This window comes from Trematomus bernacchii, unplaced genomic scaffold, assembly GCF_902827165.1.
Source record: "Trematomus bernacchii unplaced genomic scaffold, fTreBer1.1, whole genome shotgun sequence".
NCBI classification, from domain to species: domain Eukaryota; kingdom Metazoa; phylum Chordata; class Actinopteri; order Perciformes; family Nototheniidae; genus Trematomus; species Trematomus bernacchii.
Window position 1 is genome coordinate 141,320 of NW_022987838.1, and position 21,582 is coordinate 162,901.

Here is a 21,582-nt window from a genome sequence, read left to right on the forward strand (position 1 = left end):
CTGTATCCTAACAGTCGTGCACACACACACACACTGCTGTATCCTAACAGTCGTGCACACACACACACACACACTGCTGTATCCTAACAGTCGTGCACACACACACACACACACTGCTGTATCCTAACAGTCGTGCACACACACACACACACTGCTGTATCCTAACAGTCGTGCACACACACACACACACACTGCTGTATCCTAACAGTCGTGCACACACACACACTGCTGTATCCTAACAGTCGTGCACACACACACACTGCTGTATCCTAACAGTCGTGCACACACACACACACACACTGCTGTATCCTAACAGTCGTGCACACACACACATATGTATATTCATGTGCGCAAACAAGTAATAAAGACTGCTGAATCACATCACGTCTCATTCGCGTAGCGTAGCTTAGCTTAGCTTAGCTTAGCTTAGCTTAGCTTAGCTTACAGATCGGGGATATTTGATAATTCTTATAGACTACAATCACAAAAGCTTTTACATAAAACGCTGGAAAAACGGCACTTACCTACAGAAGATTACGTTTGTTATTATAACTTACTCAATATGATTTTAGAGGATCAAAAATACGAATAAATAGGAGAATAAATACTTGTGGTATCGGCTAGGGCGTAGCTTTACAGCCTTCACACAGATCAACAGGTTAGCACATGCCTGATAGTTTAAATAGAAAAGACTGCGGAGCTTACAAAATGAAATAAAATGTTACAAAAACATATAAACACCCAACCGATTACTGTTTGGGTTTGAGGCGACATTGATACGGCGAAGCTACATGCTACAAGCTACATGCTACAAGCTACGTAGTAGAGATAACTTTATCAGGAAAAACACCGCTAAATAAAAAGGAATGCAAATATTAACATGGAAAAACGTACAGCTTCCAAATTGGATGTGTCTTGGTCCCGGATGGTTGGTATTGATCCAGTTTTTAGCCTTAGATTGGAAGCATATCCTCTTTTCACTTGAGGGAAGTTGATAAACATGTCCGAGGTGTTCTGGCACATTCCCCTTGAGAATGAAGTCCAGCCACAGATTCTTCTGTTTCTCCAGGCATGGCATTGCATGCAGTCCCTGGTCCTGATCTTTGCAGCCAACAACAGCACAACTTTTCACTGCCTTAGACATGCTGGCAAATAACACAGATGGGTTGGCCCATGGCCGTGGATGTGGCCCAACCTCTCATTCCCATGTAGGCGGAGCGTCACCGCCCACTATTCCGGGCTGACGTCGGGTCGGATGGAATCTGTATCCGCTCGTTGCAGCCCCGTTTTTAAAATATTTGGGTATGGAGGAAAATAGAGAGGGTTGTGTTTTCTGACACTTGGTGAGTTCCCTGGAACACCGGGGACACATATTCATGTAGAAAAGACGTGCAAAAGTACATTTTGCATGATAGGTCCCCTTTAAGATAACCCTCAGAGTGATACCTCCTCCTCCATTATAACATGATATAGATGATAGGTATTTAATATAACCCTCAGAGTGATACCTCCTCCTAACCTACCTCCCCAGGATCTGGGCGTGTTCAGTTCGTCTCACCGAAGCGCTCTGAAGCGACGCATCAAAGATCTTCTCTCTGCAGCCGAGAAGGAGAAGAAAGCTCTGAGACAGAAAGAGAAACAACGAAGAAGAGACAACGAGACGCACAGGAACTGACCTCTGACTGACCTCTGACCTCCAACTGACCTCTGATTGACCTCTGACTGACCTCCAACTGACCTCTGATTGACATCTGACTGACCTCTGACCTCCAACTGAGCTCTGACTGACATCTGACCTCTGATTGACCTCTGATTGTGACCTCTGACTGACCTCAGACCTCTGACTGACCTCTGACCTCTGATTGACCTATGATTGACCTTTGACCTCCACAATAAAATGACCATTTCAATAAACAAATCTGTGAAAATCTTTTTGTAGTTTTTATTTTATTTCATGTTCCAAATAATAATTATAATATAAACAATAACTTAAAGTAATAATATTATCGTTAGTATTGTTGTCGTTAGTTGTTGTTGTTGTTGTTTATTATCACACAGAGACAGAAATTACATCTTTATATAACTGATAAACAAATACTTCATTCATGATATTTGATCTTCCAAAGACACAGGAGCTCCGGAGATTAAGCTAACCCTGACCCTTACCCTAACCCTGACCCTTACCCTAACCCTAACCCTAACCCTAACCCTAACCCTAACCCTAACCCTGACCCTAACCCTAACCCTGACCCTAACCCTGACCCTAACCCTAACCCTGACCCTGACCCTAACCCTGACCCTAACCCTAACCCTGACCCTAACCCTAACCCTGACCCTAACCCTAACCCTGACCCTAACCCTGACCCTAACCCTAACCCTGACCCTAACCCTGACCCTAACCCTAACCCTGACCCTAACCCTAACCCTAACCCTAACCCTAATATCAAACATAACAAAATATACACAGCTAGACAGGAGACACCCACAGCCATCCTACCTGCAGAAAGAGATTTGCAAAGACTTCCAAACAAAACTAAAACCCGGAACGTCTTCACCAGGCCTATCTACAACCTACCCAGGTAAGAGCCCATACAGTTTTAATGTTCGAATCCAGAACCCAGTATGTGCAGTTGAGTGGACGTGGAGAGTATGCACAGCCAACACACACTGATATTAACTACACACGTAGAACACCATATCAGCCACTGGAACCAGCCACCAGAAAGCTCACAAAACACTACTTCACACTCATCCAGGCCACACATCATAAATACACCACAGACCAAGCCATTGCCACACATATCTTCCCCCCAGGCATGCTCAGACAAGTCATCAGACTCTCTACATTCATCAGACCATCTACCCCAACTGAGTACACACACACACAGATACATGCCAACACTATAAACTGGATGCATACGAACATGATCATACTGCAACAACATTACAAAAACACACTACATACACCCACACCCTCCCCATTTAACCTTTTAGCTTTCCAGATCGCAACAGGGTGGGCCAGAAAACGCTATGGCCCCAGGCTGACCCAGGAAACTGTAACCACGGTACAAAATTCTTTGAACTCCTCCCCCTCTCACCTCCCCACCCCTTCTCCGTATCCTAAGACCCCCCACCCCATCCCCTACCCTGACCCTAAGTCATTCTGCCCTACTCAGGGCTCCTACTCTAACCTTGTCTTCAACCCCAAACCCCTCCAGGCCTCTCAGCAATCATTGAGAGAGCCTCCCCTTCCCCCTTATCCTAAGCCTAAGGTACCCAGGTCTCCTCAACAGTTCTTTTGGAGGCCTCCCCTTCTCCCCAGCCCTAAACCTAAGCCATTCTCCCTGACTACTCCCACCCCGGAGGTTCCCCTCCCCTCCCCTCCCTTCCCATCCCCCCCTCCCCAGCTGACTAGAAGGACACACCTCTCCCCCAAAAACTATTTTCCTAACATCACCTCTCCTCTGTGTCTCCCCCCTACAGGCGATGCTGGTCTCCGGTCGGGCTCGGCCGGTCGACGGGTCCCTTCAGACCAAACCCAAAATCAGGGAGGGTCCGTGATGAAAGGGACTAAGAGGGTCACACTTAACCACTCACAAACCCACTCTGACCCCTCCCCTGACCCCTCTGCTGGGATCCCGTTGCCCGGCCAGCCCTCTCCGGGGTTCAGCTCGCCTCAAGACCATGGCTCTGGCTCCAGCTGCCCCACCCAGTGGGACACAGAATCCCATTCGTCTGTTGATTTCTCTGAGGATCATAGCCCAGGATCCCCTCAGCCTACAACCAGTCACAAGCACACACACTATCTCTCACTTCCCCCTCTTCTTCCCCCTACCAAGACCAGCTCGCCTTTAGAATTGGGCTCTGGCTCCAGCTGCCCCACCCACTGGGACCCAGACTCCCGTTCTTCTGTTGACTTCTCTGAGGATCATAGCCCAGGATCCCCTCAGCCTACAACTAGTAACAAGCACACACACTTTCCAGAATTGGTCCAAACACCTTTAAAAACTCATATTTGACCTTATGTCAAATAATACACACACACCCATCCACAGATCCTTAGGCCCGTGCAACTTATTCTCAACCGAGAACCCAAAACCCCAATTCAACACAAAAACCTAACCCTAACCCTAACCCTGACCCTAACCCTAACCCTAACCCTGACCCTAACCCTAACCCTAACCCTGACCCTAACCCTGACCCTAACCCTAACCCTAACCCTAACCCTAACCCTAACCCTGACCCTAACCCTGACCCTAACCCTAACCCTAACCCTGACCCTAACCCTAACCCTGACCCTAACCCTGACCCTAACCCTACCTAACCCTGACCCTAACCCTGACCCTAACCCTAACCCTACCCAACCCTAACCCTAACCCTAACCCTAACCCTGACCCGAGGCCTGTACGACGAAGCCGGATGTTCTCTTAGCTGACTTCAGGGAAAACTCTGGGTTTCCGGTCCTACGACGCTGGTTCTCTTTTTAGCGGGCTAGATCTCCATGGTAACTGATGCTGAGCGGCTAACCTCCTCCGGAGCAGGTTAGGTCGCAGGCTAAGAGATCAACTCAGTGAAAGCACCGCCTGCTGACCAATCAGAGCTCACCGCCTGCTGACCAATCAGAGCTCCGTGTGCAGAGTTTAAAGCGATCAAGTCATATTACAGGAGAGAGGAAATACAGAAAAACTGCCGTTGCAGGAAAGACGGCCGGCAAAAATCACTGACTGTGTGAACGTGAAAATTAATAGAATATCCCCTCCCATCTTCAGAGCAATCTGACTATTATAACATTAGCGTTAAGAAAGCTTACTTAAATATCTGCCACGACATAAGTAACCGGATCAGAGTAACATTAAGTACAGTCCGCGGCAGGCGCGCCGGATTCATTTTAGAAGGGGGGGGGGCCAAAAAGTGCGTGTGTATGGCCCAATCCCAAACCACGCCCTACACCCTACCCCTACACACTCCCCCTCCGTGACGGAGTGAACTCCGTGGAGTGACACATGAGGCTCCCTCCTGTCAGATGGAGGGAGTAGATACAGCGGCAAACTTTGGGACAAACTCCCCTCTCTCCGGCAGAAACAGGAAATGCCGTAACTAACGGTATCAAATCAGCATCTCTTTGACAAAAAATGTAAATTAATAACTCAAATAAAACTCCAAACATCTTTAATTGTGTTACTTTTCTGTAAAGCTCTTTTAGTTTTAAACCTGATGTTTATACGTTTCTTAGTTTTTGCAACAGTCTGTAAATATACACAACTTTATAATAAAATGCACACATTGACCTTTTTCTAGACTAAACACAGGTACGATCCTAAGTTAAAACAATATGAGGTTATCATGAGGTTGTTAACATCGCAGTTTATCAGTGGATGTTTGCTGGAAGCACAATAACTGCATGTTTTGCATTGCTTTTAAATGTCAGTTAATATAGTGGTGAGAGACTCCCGATACATTAGATTTATAAGAGTGGGGTTTTTCTCAGCTACGAGTTCTTTTGGAAATTGCTCTCCTTATCCGCCCTGATTATGCCCCCTGATTGCTCTGTCGGGTTAGAAACTGCAGACAGCGCAGCTGCTCCATCATTCCATCTCTTCTTTGTTCCTGCTCAATACGCTGTTGTTTGACAAGCTGTATGTTGACTGGTGTTTGACTGAAGAAAGAGCACTTTAATACACTCTCTGTGGAAATGAGACTTTTCGTGGCTGTCCAGGAGGCTTGTCACTTCTTCCAGTTATTAACTCCGATATTAACAAAGTTATCACCTCCACAGTTTGAGAAAGTTACAAGCCGTTTGACAGCAAACCTGCATATTTCACAGAAGGCCCGTTTAGTGGTTTTGCAAAGAACTAACCACTCTCTGTTTTTGTACCATTCTGCGTTGAAGTACCTTTCTCTTTGCCCAGACGATCTAGCGGTCAGTTAGCTGCAGCTTTACCCGTCTCAATGTCCCGACAACAAACCTCCATGCAGTCGGATGGCGGTGGGGGGTGGCGGCGGCGGTTTTGACAGTCTCTGCGGCCGCAGAGCTGCTGCTTTTGGGTTCATCTGGCTTCGCTGGTTCTATGATTGATGAAGGTCCAGGCTCCGGAGACGTGGATGTCAGGGATGTGACCTTCCAGTTGTTAATTTAAGTTTAGATTGACTGTATTTAGTTTTCTTCTGCGCTGGTTCTTCTGACGTGTTTGCAAGTGTATCTATTCTTTCTATCTGGTTAACGGCTGACACACACAGAACAACGTGACAAATAAAGTAAACAACGTAACAAATAAACAAATCTAAGCTTTTTTATTGGTTGTAATTTACATGGATACATTTGAATGGTTTGGCAATGTCCTATTTGATTGGGTTAAAATGTACATATTCTTCCTGTTATGTCTGCTTTATTTTACCTAATGCAAACCTGCTCCATCGAAATCAGGCGCATTGACCCGAAGACACATTTTGAGTTGCACTGTTGGAAAGAGGAGATTCATAGCTTTCTAATGATATCAGGATTGTTGTTGTTCTCCAAATATTAAGCAAAATATGTCACATGATATAATGACTGTTACAGAGTCATCATTTTGAGAGAAAGGCCTTTAAAGTTTCCTCTTCTCTGGATCCATCTGATTGATTATTAGCGGAGCAAATGATCAAAGTAGTACGAAGGGAAGATAGGGGAAGCCCGCGAGTGAGAGTGTATATACGTGTGTGTTTGTGTATTTTTGCGTTTGTGTGTATTGTGTTTGTTTCCCGGGAAAACACTCAGGAGAAACACCTGCTGTTATGCCTGCAGTGACGTTACGTTACTCCGTTGCTTGTAATTATGTCTACAAGCTTCAAAGCTGTAGTTATCATCTGAATTTGCCAAAACAAGTTTAATATTCTGAAAGCCAAGACTTTGTTTATTTGAAATCAGATAAAAACAAACTGTAACGGACCCTGCCGTGTTATCTATGATTACTATACGCCTTACATTCATAATGTCAGCAGAGGGAGGGGAAGCGGCGTGTGGAACAGCAGAGTGGCGAGTGAGAGCTTTACAAGCTTCAAACATGCCTGTAGCTAATGAGATTGAATATAACAATCAAACATAACAAAATATACACAGCTATCAGATCGCGTTTTAGATGTGACTTTAGAGTAGAGGGGAATTATTGAAACGGGATTTGTACAGTGTTCCACGGCATCCGCCGCTGCGAAAATGTGGGGCAGGGCTGAAAAGCGGGGGGGCCAATGGCCCCCTGGCCCCCCCGCTTCCGGCGCCCTTGGTCCGCGGCACTGTGAGTGCAGACGTCGATGTGTCCCATTATCATTCATATCATATCACATCATAATGTATCATATATTTCCTTATCTGAGTCAGCTGAGCCGTATCTGGCCGTGCAACACTCAGTGTCACATACTGGATGCAGAAGTATTATTTTAAGCAACACATTAAGTTGACGAAACACTGGAGTCAAATGTAATGAAAGTCAGATCGTGTCTTAGACGGGGCAGTGATATCATAAACCTGTTAATGTACGCATTCAAACACTTTCTCTGTTACCAGCTGTATTCACCTTGCAGGTGCAGCTATGTGGCTTTGATCCTGGATAAAGTGTTTAAGTCATGGATGTTTAAAGTGGACCTATCATGCTATATTATAATAATATAGTGTAGGACCATACCTATATAAGGCATATTTATACTTTTTTTTTTTCAAAATACCAAACAGATCATGCATTTTAGCCATGCCTCATTTTGCTCAATTTGACAATTTCTAGCTCTGTTTTAGCAAGGGCAGATTCAGTGAGAACAGCACCACCTACAGGCCTGGCATATGTACTACAGCGTCTCCAGCGCTTTCTAACGGCAATGGCCGTGGCTGTCTCCTCCTGATAGGTGGAGTTGGCCCAATAGCCGTAGCGCCACCGTCCTGACGTCAGGACAGTGTTCAAATCTGGATCAGTTTTTATCAGATCCGTTGCAGCCCCTTTTTTAGAGATTTGGGTATGGAGGAAAATAGAGAGGGTTGTGTTTTCTGACACTTGGTGAGTTCCCTGGAACACCGGGGACACATATTCATGTAGAAAAGACGTACAAAAGTGCATTTTGCATGATAGGTCCCCTTTAAAGTTTAACTTCTTCATATTTGACTAATATTAAAGTTCACTTTTCATTCAGGAAGTATGACGCTGCGCTGTCAGTACGCTTGTCCATGTTTGTGATTGGTCGAATGCTCCAAATACCACCCCTTTCATGTGAACGCGCACCTAACTAGATAGGACACGGCTGGCTTGAGCGATCCACTTGATAACCAGCGTCGTAGTACAGTTTAGCGAGAGCGCGTATGTTTTGGATTGGGCCAACCGGCTAACTCAAACATATCCAGGTTAGGTTGAACCGGCTTCGTAGTACAGGCCTCCGGAGAGCTTCGTTATAAACACAGATTAAAAAACAATAATATAACAACTGTAGAAACACATTTTAATAAATATAAATAAATGTATAAAACAGGCAACAATAAATATTTTAGCATAAATAACAAATATCCGTTATAAATACAAATACTTTAAATAAATACGTATTTTAAAATCTCTTTAAGACATAAATATTAATAAACAGAAGCCCTGACCATTTCCTGTTTCTTTCACAATAAAAGCTAAAATACATTTTCATTACAAGTCTTCAAACTATCAGTAATATCTTTAGTCTTACAACCTTTTACTTTTCAAAATTATTATAAAAAATCCCAAATCTTTTGTGACTCGTGTTTTTTACAAAACAGCAAAACCGTTCAATGTGAACGTAATGAAGTGTGTGTGTGTGTGTGTGTGTGTGTGTGTGTGTGTGTGTGTGTGTGTGTGTGTGTGTGTGTGTGTGTGTGTGTGTGTGTGTGTGTGTGTGTGATTCCGTTCATAATTCAGAGGAAAACTGACCGTCGATTCATAAAAGAATTGTAAAGTATTTCCCATGAGGCATTGCAGGATGACAGATGAAACTGTGTCCGTTAAGGCAGCATGGTGGGCGGGGCTTAGTGTTGGCCTGTAGGCAGTGGGCGGGGCTTAGTGTTTGCCTGTAGATGGTGGGCGGGGCTTATCAGTTTCCTCTAGATGGTGGACGGGGCTTAGAGTTTCCCCGGCGGCCTGCAGGCAGTGCCGGGGCTTAACGTTGGCCTATAGGCAGTGGGCGGGGCTTAGCGTTGGCCTATAGGCAGTGGGCGGGGCTTAGCGTCGGCCTGTAGGCAGTGGGCGGGGCTTAGCGTCGGCCTGTAGGCAGTGGGCGGGGCTTAGCGGTTCCCAGGCAGCTGATAGGCTGCGACGGCCCTCAGGCTGCGGACCAGGTCGTGACAGAACGATCGGAGCTGCGTCAGCGTCAGGTGTGCCGCCACCTGCACCTCGTAGTTACCATGGAGACGGGAGGCCAGGTCCACGCTCTGCCCCTCCCCCACCCCGACCAGGTGAGCCGCCTCCTTCATCTGAAACACAGAAACACCGTCAGCCAATCACAGTGGAGTGGTCAGGTAATCAGATTACATCTTGTGTGTGTGTGTGTGTGTGTGTGTGTGTGTGTGTGTGTGTGTGTGTGTGTGTGTGTGTGTGTGTGTGTGTGTGTGTGTGTGTGTGTGTGTGTGTGAGTTACCTTGTTGATGTGTGTGTGTGTGTGTGTGTGTGTGTGTGTGTGTGTGTGAGTTACCTTGTTGATGTGTGTGTGCAGGTCTCTCAAGTCAGCCCTCAGATCTGATAGGCCGCTCAGCCTCTCTGATAAATCTCCCAGCAGCCCCTGGTACAGCTGGCAGCCGGCTGACATGCGGGTCACACAGACGGCCTGCAGGGGGCGACATGCGTTACACACAGATACACACACAAAACTACACACAGATACACATGGATACACACAGATACACACACAGATACACACAGATACACACACAAAACTACACACAGATACACAGATACACACAGATACACACAGACGGCCTGCAGGGGGCGACACGCGTTACACACAGATACACACAGATACACACACACAGATACACACACACACACACAGATACACAGATACACACACACAGATACACACACACACACACACACAGATACACACATAGATACACAGATACACACATAGATACACAGATACACACACACAGATACACACACACACACACACAGATGCACACACACAGATACACACACACACACACACACAGATACACAGATACACACACACAGATACACACACACACACACACACACATATACACACACAGATACACACATAGATACACAGATACACACACACAGATACACACACACACACACACACACACACACACACACACACACACAGATGCACACACACAGATACACACACACGGATACACACATTAAAGATCAAGGTAAACACATAACATATGTTGAACATACAGGTTTATCACAGTTTAAACACATGACAGTGAATGGATGAGCACTCACCAGGGTGAAGGTCTCTGAGGGCGGCTTGAGGACGGGGGCGGGGGGGATGCCGAGAGACGAGACCATCATCTGCAGGTCTGAGGTCTGTGAGGGGGGGTCGAGGGTCAGACCCTGAGGAGGACATTAAGAGGTCTGTGAGGAGGGGGTTGAGGGTCAGACCCTGAAGAGGACATGAAAAGTCCCATGTCATGCTTTTCTGGTTCTTACCCCTTGTGTTCTGTAGCTTCTGCATGTAAACGCTCTGCAGAGTCACAAACCCTCAAAGTACACCCTGTAGCGAGTAAAACTCTAACACAGAGAAGACCTGTCTATGAGGTCCCAGAACGCCTCGCTGGAGATCTTTCTTTTTCCATTTGTTTCTTCCTGGGCCTATTGACGTCACTAAATCCAAATGGACCAATTGGCACACAGCTATAGAACAATTGGACACAGCTAGGGATGGGTATCGAGAACCGGTACTAAGTCAGTACCATAGGGGCAGACCATAGGGGCAGACCATAGGGGCAGACCAGAGGGGCAGACCATAGGGGCAGACCAGAGGGGCAGACCATAGGGACAGACCAGAGGGGCAGACCATAGGGGCAGACCAGAGGGGCAGACCATAGGGGCAGACCATAGGGGCAGACCAGAGGGGCAGACCAGAGGGGCAGACCATAGGGGCAGACCAGAGGGGCAGACCATAGGGGCAGACCAGAGGGGCAGACCATAGGGGCAGACCAGAGGGGCAGACCATAGGGGCAGACCAGAGGGGCAGACCATAGGGGCAGACCAGAGGGGCAGACCATAGGGGCAGACCATAGGGGCAGACCAGAGGGGCAGACCATAGGGGCAGACCAGAGGGGCAGACCATAGGGGCAGACCATAGGGCAGACCAGAGGGGCAGACCATAGGGGCAGATCAGAGGGGCAGACCATAGGGGCAGACCAGAGGGGCAGACCATAGGGGCAGACCATAGGGGCAGACCATAGGGGCAGACCAGAGGGGCAGACCATAGGGGCAGACCAGAGGGGCAGACCATAGGGGCAGACCATAGGGGCAGACCAGAGGGGCAGACCATAGGGGCAGACCATAGGGGCAGACCAGAGGGGCAGACCATAGGGGCAGACCAGAGGGGCAGACCATAGGGGCAGACCATAGGGGCAGACCAGAGGGGCAGACCATAGGGGCAGACCATAGGGGCAGACCAGAGGGGCCATAGGGGCAGACCAGAGGGGCAGACCATAGGGGCAGACGCTAGGGGCAGACGCTAGAGGCAGACCAGAGGGGCAGACCATAGGGGCAGACCATAGGGGCAGACCATAGGGGCAGACCATAGGGGCAGACGCTAGGGGCAGACGCTAGGGGCAGACCAGAGGGGCAGACCATAGGGGCAGACCATAGGGGCAGACGCAACATCTTGCTAGAAACAGCGTCTCAAGGCTTCTTAATATTTAACAACCTATTAATGATGCATACCCACTTAACGGGAAGAAGCTCAGCTAACAGACGATATGAACCATTTGACCTACACGGAACAGAAGTCCAACACCAAGAGTCTAAATCAGGGGTCACCAACCTTTTTGTCACCGAGGGCTACTTCAAGGGTACTGAGTAATACGAAGGGCTACTTGTTTGATACAAACTTCCTGAATAACATAATTGCATGTTTCACCTTTAATGATAATATTATTATTAATAATAATCAGAATACATATTAATTTACTGTATGTGAAGGACTGTCTGATCACATGTTAATGTTAATTATTCCTCGAAATAATTATTAACAATGATTTACCATGGTAGGAAACATAGATATATTTAAACATACAATATTATTTATTTATTATAATCATAATATATAATATTATTATGTAAAGTTTAAAAAAGAACATCAACTCAATCAGATCATATTTTTATTAATCACTAAATCTGTAGCATTTTTAACAAAACAGCACATTTTTTACCCTTTTTGATCAAATTATTTTTCACATTTTTGGACAACATTTGAGTTTACCATTGCCATGGTGTTTCACTGAAAACATCTGTTATCTCTTTCATTGGCTTCTACTGTATTAGTGGGAAGTCTGGCATTGGATGCTGTCCACTAGTGTACTGTAATCTGGGGTATAATTTGACACTGCAACTCTGAGCAAATCTTGTAGATTTGCATCAGTAAGGCGTGTTCTGTGTTTGTTCTTGATGAAGTTCATGTCTGAAAAGGCTGACTCACAAAGAGAGGTTGAACCAAAAAGGCAGGCAACTTTCATAGCTGCTGTGCATACACCTTTGTACTTTTCTGTGTCCACAAGGCACCAAAAGTTTGGTGCATCCTGATGGGCTTTGAGGTGGAGGTCATTTTGCAACGTTAGGATTTCAATCTCCACCTGTCCAGCATCCACGTTGAAGGTTGCACTTAGTTGCTCAGCAATGCATGTCAGGTCCACTTGCATGAAAGGATTTGAAATGAATGACACACATGGCTCAAGTTGACCAAAGTCACAAAACCTGTTTTCAAACTCTTGACCAAGTCTGTTTATGACTTGAGAGTACTTTTCTGCAGCTTTGTCGAAAGCCCCAGATGCAGAAGCATTGTCATGCAGCACTGACTGCACAGAGGGAAAGTGCAACACTTTCTTTCCCTGTAAATGCACAGAGAATATGCTCATCATAGCTTTAAATGCATTTACAGCACTTATCATGTCAACAACAGTCTTGCCTTTGCCTTGCAGTTCACAGTTCAAATGGTTCAGTTTCCCAGTGATGTCTGTTAAAAATGCAAGGTCAAGTATCCACTCGGTGTCCTCAAGCAGTGAGGCGTCTTCCCCTTTGGATTGCAAGAATACTTTGATTTCACCCAAAAGTGACAAAAAACGCTGCAATACTTTTCCCCTGCTGAGCCATCGGATTTCTGTGTGCAATAACAGGTATTATATTATTATTATATATATAATATATTCAGCTGACAGCTCCTCTAACAGCACTTTGAATGTCCTGTGTTGTTTGGCTTTGGAGCGGATGCTGTTTATGATTTTCACGACAGGGGTCATCACATGATTAAAGCCGGTCACTTTTGCACATAATGCCTGCTGGTGAATGATGCAGTGGTAATGTAGAAATGATGGGAAGTCGGAGTCACCTTTGCATTGCGCAATGAAGCCTGCATGTCGGCCCGTCATTGCGGGAGCCCCGTCTGTAGTCACCGACACCAGCTTTTCTAATGGTACCTTCTTCTCCACGAAGAAGCTCTTGACCGCGGTGTAAACGTCAACTCCCCTCGTTGTTGTCTTCAGGGGCAGTAGTGTCAAGAGTTCTTCTTTTGTGGAGAAATCATCAAACACCATTCGGATAAACATCATCAGCTGTGCTGTACTGCTTCTGTCCACGGACTCGTCGCACTGGACGCTAAACCACCGGCATGTAGCCAGATCCCGGTCCAGCTGCTCTGTTAAGTTCCCGCACATAGCCGACACTCTTCTAACGATCGTACTTGCTCCGAGCTGGACATCGGAGAGAGTGGAGATGACATCGGAACCATTCTTCTCGTCACTGAACACAGTGTTTGCAATAACCATCATTGCCCCTTTCAAGACCTCTCCGTCCGAAAAGGCTTTCTTGTGCTTTACCAAAAAATGAGCAGCTCTAAATGAGGCTTCCGTTGCTTTTTGTGACTTTTTCACCGGCCTCGTGAAAAAAGACTGCTGCTTCCCCAAAGCTGCCTTTAACTCACGGGCTTTTTCTGCCCGTAGTGCGCTGCCAGGTGGGTAGTTAGCATTGTAGCTTTTGTGACACGTATCAAAGTGTCTCTCCACATTGTGCCGCTTTGCGATCGCCACAGTCGCCCCGCAAATGAGACATACACACTTTTCTTTCACTGTTGTAAAAAAGAATTCTTCCTCCCAAACGTCTTGAAAACAGTACCTTTTCTTTCGCTTCTCTGCCATGTTTAGGGTAAAACCCGCATCTAGCGTACCATCGTAGCTGCTCACGCTAGCTTGTCTCAGCTAAAGGTGGAACGGAGATTTGGTGCGTGGAGTTCAACTCTGAACCGCTCAGAGTTCAATTTCACACACCAAATCTCCATTTCACTTACATATGTACATACAAATTTGTGCTTTTTAAATGTTATATTCAATATTGTCATTTTAAAATAAAAATGTATTCAATATTTTTTTTAGACGGAGCTCCATGGTGACTTGTGCTATTTTTAGAACATGCACGCGGGCGACCAATTTCCCCCCTGCGGGCGACGTAGTGCCCGCGGGCACCGCGTTGGCTACCCCTGGTCTAAATCAACACTTAGCAAAACGGGCTAACGGGGCTAACGGCTACTTTAGCACATAACGAGCGATCTTTTCTACGTCATTTGATCATAAAAGCGGTTAATACAATGTCTCTGTGTAACTTTAAAATGATTACTGATAATCCATCATTACAATTATAAATAATAAACGCAATAAACTGATTATAATGGTTAGCCGACCGGAGCTTCCGGTTTAGGAGGTGCGCACGCAGCGTCTCGTTTTAACTGAATGATGATGTTTACATGGATTTATGAACTGCCGCAGCTACAGAACAATAGGTACACAGCTATAGAACAATAGGTACACAGCTATAGAACAATAGGTACGCAGCTACAGAACAATAGGTACACAGCTATAGAACAACAGGTACACAGCTATAGAACAATAGGTACACAGCTATAGAACAATAGGTACGCAGCTACAGAACAATAGGTACGCAGCTATAGAACAATAGGTACACAGCTATAGAACAACAGGTACACAGCTATAGAACAATAGGTACACAGCTATAGAACAATAGGTACACAGCTATAGAACAACAGGTACACAGCTATAGAACAATAGATACACAGCTATAGAACAACAGGTACACATCTATAGAACAACAGGTACACATCTATAGAACAATAGATACACAGCTATAGAACAACAGGTACACAGCTATAGAACAATAGGTACGCAGCTATAGAACAACAGGTACACAGCTATAGAACAATAGGTACACAGCTATAGAACAATAGATACACAGCTATAGAACAATAGGTACGCAGCTATAGAACAATAGGTACGCAGCTATAGAACAACAGGTACACAGCTATAGAACAATAGGTACACAGCTATAGAACAATAGATACACAGCTATAGAACAATAGGCACGCAGCTATAGAACAATAGGTACACAGCTATAGAACAATAGGTACACAGCTATAGAACAATAGGTACACAGCTATAGAACAATAGGTACGCAGCTATAGAACAATAGGTACGCAGCTATAGAACAATAGGCACGCAGCTATAGAACAATAGGTACACAGCTATAGAACAATAGGTACGCAGCTATAGAACAATAGGCACGCAGCTATAGAACAATAGGTACACAGCTATAGAACAATAGGTACACAGCTATAGAACAATAGGTACACAGCTATAGAACAATAGGTACACAGCTATAGAACAATAGATACACAGCTATAGAACAATAGGTACGCAGCTATAGAACAATAGATACACAGCTATAGAACAATAGGTACACAGCTATAGAACAATAGGTACACAGCTATAGAACAATAGATACACAGCTATAGAACAATAGGCACGCAGCTATAGAACAATAGGTACGCAGCTATAGAACAATAGGTACACAGCTATAGAACAATAGGTACACAGCTATAGAACAATAGGTACACAGCTATAGAACAATAGATACACAGCTATAGAACAATAGGTACGCAGCTATAGAACAATAGATACACAGCTATAGAACAATAGGCACACAGCTATAGAACAATAGGTACGCAGCTATAGAACAATAGGTACACAGCTACAGAACAATAGGCACACAGCTACAGAACAATAGGCACGCAGCTATAGAACAATAGGCACGCAGCTATAGAACAATAGGCACGCAGCTATAGAACAATAGGCACACAGCTACAGAACAATAGGTAGGTAGCTAACCCTAACCCAGCTCAGTTTCCCTGGATGCTCGATATAGATCAAGTGCCGTGCCAGCGGACACTGCAAGGTGAGTTCCTTTTGATTTCCTGCTTCTTCACACATACTCTCTCCAGTACAGGTTAGCTCTGAGTGTTAGCATGCTAATGTAAACACAGACCATATTACTTCCAGAACACGTCTCATTGTTTCTGACAGCAACGTTTCTGATTGGCCCGTGGGTGTTCCCCCATTTTTAGAGATGTGGGTACAGAGGAAAAGAGAGAGGGGTTTATTTCCTGAGACTTTGTGAGTCTCCTGACACACCGGGGACACACGGGGGACACACGGGGGACACACCGGGGACACACCGGGGACACACGGGGGACACACCGGGGACACACCGGGGACACACCGGGGACACACCGGGACACACCGGGGACACACGGGGACACACGGGGGACACACCGGGGACACACGGGGGACACACGGGGGACACACCGGGGACACACCGGGGACACACCGGGGACACACCGGGGACACACCGGGGACACACGGTGGACACACGGGGGACACACCGGGGACACACCGGGGACACACGGGGGACACACCGGGGACACACCGGGGACACACCGGGGACCCCCCGGGGACACATGGTGATGTAGAGAAGACATCAGAGTGACTTTTGAAGGATAGGAGACCTTTAACACCTGAAGAAGAAGAGTGTTTACCTGCATGGTGACGGCAGCTTCGTACACTGCAGGAACGTCTCTCAGGATTTTCTCCACCAGCGTCTTCGCTCGTTCTGCCGCCGCTTGCAGCGCCGCGGAGGGGGCGGAGCTTAGGGGGGCGGAGCGGGTCAGAGCGACCAATAGGAAGCAGAGTAGCAGGGTGGCAACTGGGGGGGGGGGACATGGTGTTAGTATTGTTGTTATTATATTATTATGGTTTTTCATTTTATTATAATCATATTTAATTATTGTTGTTGTTATTATATTATTATGGTATTCATTTTTTATTTTTTATTATAATTTTGTTTTGTTTTTAGGAAGATTTCTATTATTTTTTACATATTTTAATATAAATTATTTGACATTTTCTACATATTTTTATATTTTTTAAATAACTAACCACTGATCAACCTCCATACACACCAAGTACATTTACTCTTTTGAGGTACTTGTACTTTACTTACTTTACAGTATTTCCATATTAAGCTACTGTGTACTTCTACTCCACTACAGTTCAGAGGTACATGGTGTACTTTTCCTCCACTACATGTATTTAATACCTTTAGTTACTTCACAGATGTGGATGAATGATGTGAAATCTAATCAAGTGTTAAATCAGACTTGAGTTCCACCTGGAGTAAATCCACAAGCTACCCTGCAGTATACAAAGTCATTCAAACTAGCTGCACCTTTACCAGCTTTGAGAACACTTTCATGATCAATCATTATAAAACATATCATATATATTATTCTGAAATGGACCAATCTGCACAATGACTACTTTTACTGTACTTTCACTATATTCTGATGATCATAGCTACCTCTCTACTTGTACTTCAGTCTGAGCACTATAACCCTCCACAGAGTTACAGGTGAGTGTTGACGCAGGTCTCCTCAGGTCACTCTGGTTTCCGGTCAGTAAAGACCCCCCCCCCCCCCCTCTTTATGTCTGTGCTGGTTAAGCCCCTCCCCCGCAGGATGCTCACCTGTGGCGGGCTTCATGTCTCAGGTGTCGGTGTCTCGCGCTCTTCTCGGTTCTTCCATCTGCACGCGGGGTTTGCACCTTTTTATCTGCGCAGTGGGGGGGGTTTCCCTGCACGAGAGGGGGGGGGGGGGCGCGAGTCATCCGAAGATTTCCGAAGTGACGAAGCAGCTGTTGCGACACCGAGCTGCGCAGAGAGGCTGCGCAGAGAGCTCACCTGCAACACGTCACTGCACACCTTTATCTCTCCTTTAACAGAGAGACTCAGGTAAACAGAGGGCGTTAAATACAAACAATAAAATACACAATCAACACGTTTTCAACAGTGTGTGTGCATGTGCGTGTGTGTGTGTGTGTGTGTGTGTGTGTGTGTGTGTGTGTGTGTGTGTGTGTGTGTGTGTGTCTGTGTGTGTGCGAGTGTGTTTAATTCACTTTGAGGAAATCCAGGAAGCGATGAGTCCCAGAAACTCTTCTTCCTCAAGACGTCACAAAAACTGACTCAGTGAATTTCCTCAGTGGAACTTTTTGTTTTTGAGCAACTTTAAACTAAACACACACACACTTCCTGTTTGCAGCTGATTCATGCTTTTTAAATGATAAAATCACCTTTTTGGAGATTAATAAATTACTTTAAAAAGAGACGTAAACATTTATATTTTTCTTCCAGTTTTTAAAATAATAATTTAAGTCTTTATTATTTTAAAGTTTCCTCATTTATTTAGTGATTATTTAATAAGTGAAATAAAAACGTGTTTTATTAAAAATAAAGAAAAGAACATTTTAAACTGAAGTGAATTTGTATTTTATTTCTTAAAATTAAGAATATAAATAAATAAGAGTTTAGTTATATAGTTTATACTAAATATGAAATAAAATCTAAATTAAGCCTAAAACTCTAAATATCCAAATATAAAAAACAACTTAACCCTCCGGTATCATTCAACGTCCACAGTGATACCGGAGGGTTTAATACACAAACTACAAATATAAAAACTAAAAAAACAAATACATAATAAATAAAACCTGATTTATTGTAGGTTTTTATTTGACGTTCACTCGCCTCCGACTTGAATTAGAATAATGACTTTGTTCATTAAAACTTTATTAAAGCAGCTTCACTCTGAAACTCTCTGCGGGTTCTCTGAGGTGGTGCAAGCTGGGAACCTCCATGTGTGAGCCGTCCCTCAAGGGTCAGTCCTCAGCCCCCCCGTTCTCCATGGATCCACTCTGTTCTCCATGGGTCCACTGCTGATGACCCGTGCCGTCCCTCAAGGGTCAGTCCTCGGCCCCCCTGTTCTCCATGGTTCCACTCTGTTCTCCATGGGTCCACTGCTGATGACCCGTGCCGTCCCTCAAGGGTCAGTCCTCGGCCCCCCTGTTCTCCATACACATGGGTCCACCCTGGCCCGTTCTCATGTCATCAAATGTCCCTCCTCGACTCCCCTCCTCGACTCCTATCCTCGACTCCTATCCTCGAGACTTAGTCCCGCCCACAGGAGATGCGAGCGGAGGAGCCGAGGAGGGGAACCGAGGAGAGAGGAGGGGAACCGAGGAGAGAGGAGGGGAACCGAGGAGAGAGGAGGGGAACCGAGGAGAGAGGAGGGCAAGCAGCAGGCGGTTAGAGAAATGAGAACTCCTCTCCTCTGAGCGGTCATTTTAAAGAGACGTCCATTAATGATGACAGGAGGCACAGCAGCCCTCTGTCTGATGGACAGATGTGTTCATGACCACTTCTATATTTACTTTGATTCATTCACAGTGCGGTATAATGAGACAATAACAGGCTACACACACACACACACACACACACACACACACACACACACACACACACACACACACACACACACACACACACACACACACACACACACACACACACACACACACACACACACACACACACACACACACACACACACACACACACACACACACACACACACACACACACACACACACACACACACACATTTATATACAATTTCAGAATCAAACAGAGCACTCTCATAATAACGTAACACTATCAGAGACTGGATATATCCCCCCCCCCCCCCCCCCCCCTCTCTGGTCGCTACAATGAGGGAAATAAATGACGGGCCAAAAGTTTTATTTACAAGTAAGCAGAGGACACCAAACCAACTGAGACCTGTCTGTCCGCTGCATCTACGCACACACTGTACCACACACACCTACACCACACACACGCACCTACAGCTCCTAAAGCATCATCAGGCTGCAGCCGTTGTGTATTTTATTTTGTGAAGCACTAAATGGTTTTAGAAACATCTGGACTCTTAGTTTGTAGATATCTACTAAACTAAAGCAAAGAGAGTAGGCCTGTTACACTGAGTGATATATATGATACACACTGCTCTGCTTTCTGCACGGACCTCACAGCTGTTCTCTCTGGAAACATCGCGTCGCGATGAAAGCAGTTAATAAAATAATATCCAGGGGATGCATGCAGAGCTGTGATTGGCTGAGATCAGTCCGGCCGTGCGTCTCGACTCTTTGAAACATCACTGTTGCCGGAAATGCATCCAAGGAGGAGCCGTGGAGGACCGTGGAGGACCCATCAGTGTATCCTCGGTTAGAGCTCCTCCAGAGAGCCTCCTCCACGCTCGATGCTCGGTCCTCGATGTGCATTTAGAGAAATGAGATGTCCTTCAACATGGCGCGCTAAAATTCATTTCCGGGTCACTACCGGAGGACCGAGGAGTCGAGGAGTCGAGGAGGGGGATTTGATGACATGAGAACGGGCCCCTGTTCTCCATGGGTCCACTGCTGATGACCCGTGCCGTCCCTCAAGGATCACTCCTCGGTCCCACCTGTTCTCCATACACATGGGTCCACCCTGTTCTCCATGGGTCCACTGCTGATGACACGCAGCTCTCCATCAGAACACCCCTCTGCACTCTGCCGTCATCACAATGACCACCTGGAGGAGATGAAGGAGTGGAAGAAGCACAACTTCCTGCAGTTAGACAGCTCCCAGACTGAAGCTCAGGTCCATTCATCCTCCAGAACATTCCTCTCTCATCAACTGTTACCAACCTGGGTGTTCAAATGGATCCTCAAACCAACAAGCAAGACCTCCTTCGCAGTGGTGGTTCTAGACCAGGGGCGCCCAACCAGTCGATCGCGGGGAGATTCCCAGTCAATCGCGAGATGTGTCTAAAAATAGAACAACAATATTCTGTTTTATTGTTAATGTCCTATAACATAATCTTCCTGTGCCAGAATAATGCACTTGAACGCATCAAAGCTTTGTGATTGGCCGGCGTGACCCCATGTGTCGGGGCGTGGCTGGTGGGCAGTGGGCACTAGTTAGCTGACGTTGTCCGTGGCAACAGGAGTGACAGTCCGCACACACACAAGACTGCAATTATGGCAGAAGCAAAAAAGCCCAAAATATATAATTTTCACTCCGAGTGGGGAGGATGATTATTTTTGTATCTATTCCAATTCAAAGTCCATCTGTCTCTCAT

General features: G+C 45.9%; 2 protein-coding genes across 2 annotated transcripts in view; one reads left to right on the plus strand and one right to left on the minus strand.

Moving 5' to 3' along the window:
• The window catches only part of samd14 (sterile alpha motif domain containing 14), a 15,184-nt gene extending 13,254 nt beyond the window's left edge, over positions 1–1,930 (plus strand). Inside the window, exon 11 of the mRNA XM_034152771.1 lies at positions 1,532–1,930. Coding sequence (XP_034008662.1) covers positions 1,532–1,675 — 144 coding nt within the window. The 3' untranslated portion in view covers positions 1,676–1,930. The remainder of the gene's footprint in view (positions 1–1,531) is intronic.
• A 6,902-nt stretch (positions 1,931–8,832) lies between these two features.
• On the minus strand, positions 8,833–18,129 carry LOC117500074 (granulocyte colony-stimulating factor-like). Its single transcript, XM_034152772.1, has 5 exons — positions 18,096–18,129; positions 17,110–17,276; positions 10,446–10,556; positions 9,664–9,795; positions 8,833–9,445 (listed from the first exon to the last, which is right to left on the minus strand). Exons 1-5 carry the CDS (start codon positions 18,109–18,111, stop codon positions 9,257–9,259), a joined length of 615 nt encoding a protein of 204 aa, XP_034008663.1. The 5' UTR covers positions 18,112–18,129; the 3' UTR covers positions 8,833–9,256.
• Between the last annotated feature and the right edge of the window lie 3,453 nt (positions 18,130–21,582).

What these genes read in the sequence shown, in the direction of transcription:
- LOC117500074 (XM_034152772.1), bottom strand. An exon ending in AAGCTGCCGTCACCATGCAG is followed by an intron (nt 10,557 to 17,109) that starts GTAAACACTCTT and finishes TGTCCTCCTCAG; the next exon opens with GGTCTGACCCTCGACCCCCC. An exon ending in TGCACACACACATCAACAAG is followed by an intron (nt 9,446 to 9,663) that starts GTAACTCACACA and finishes TCTGTGTTTCAG; the next exon opens with ATGAAGGAGGCGGCTCACCT.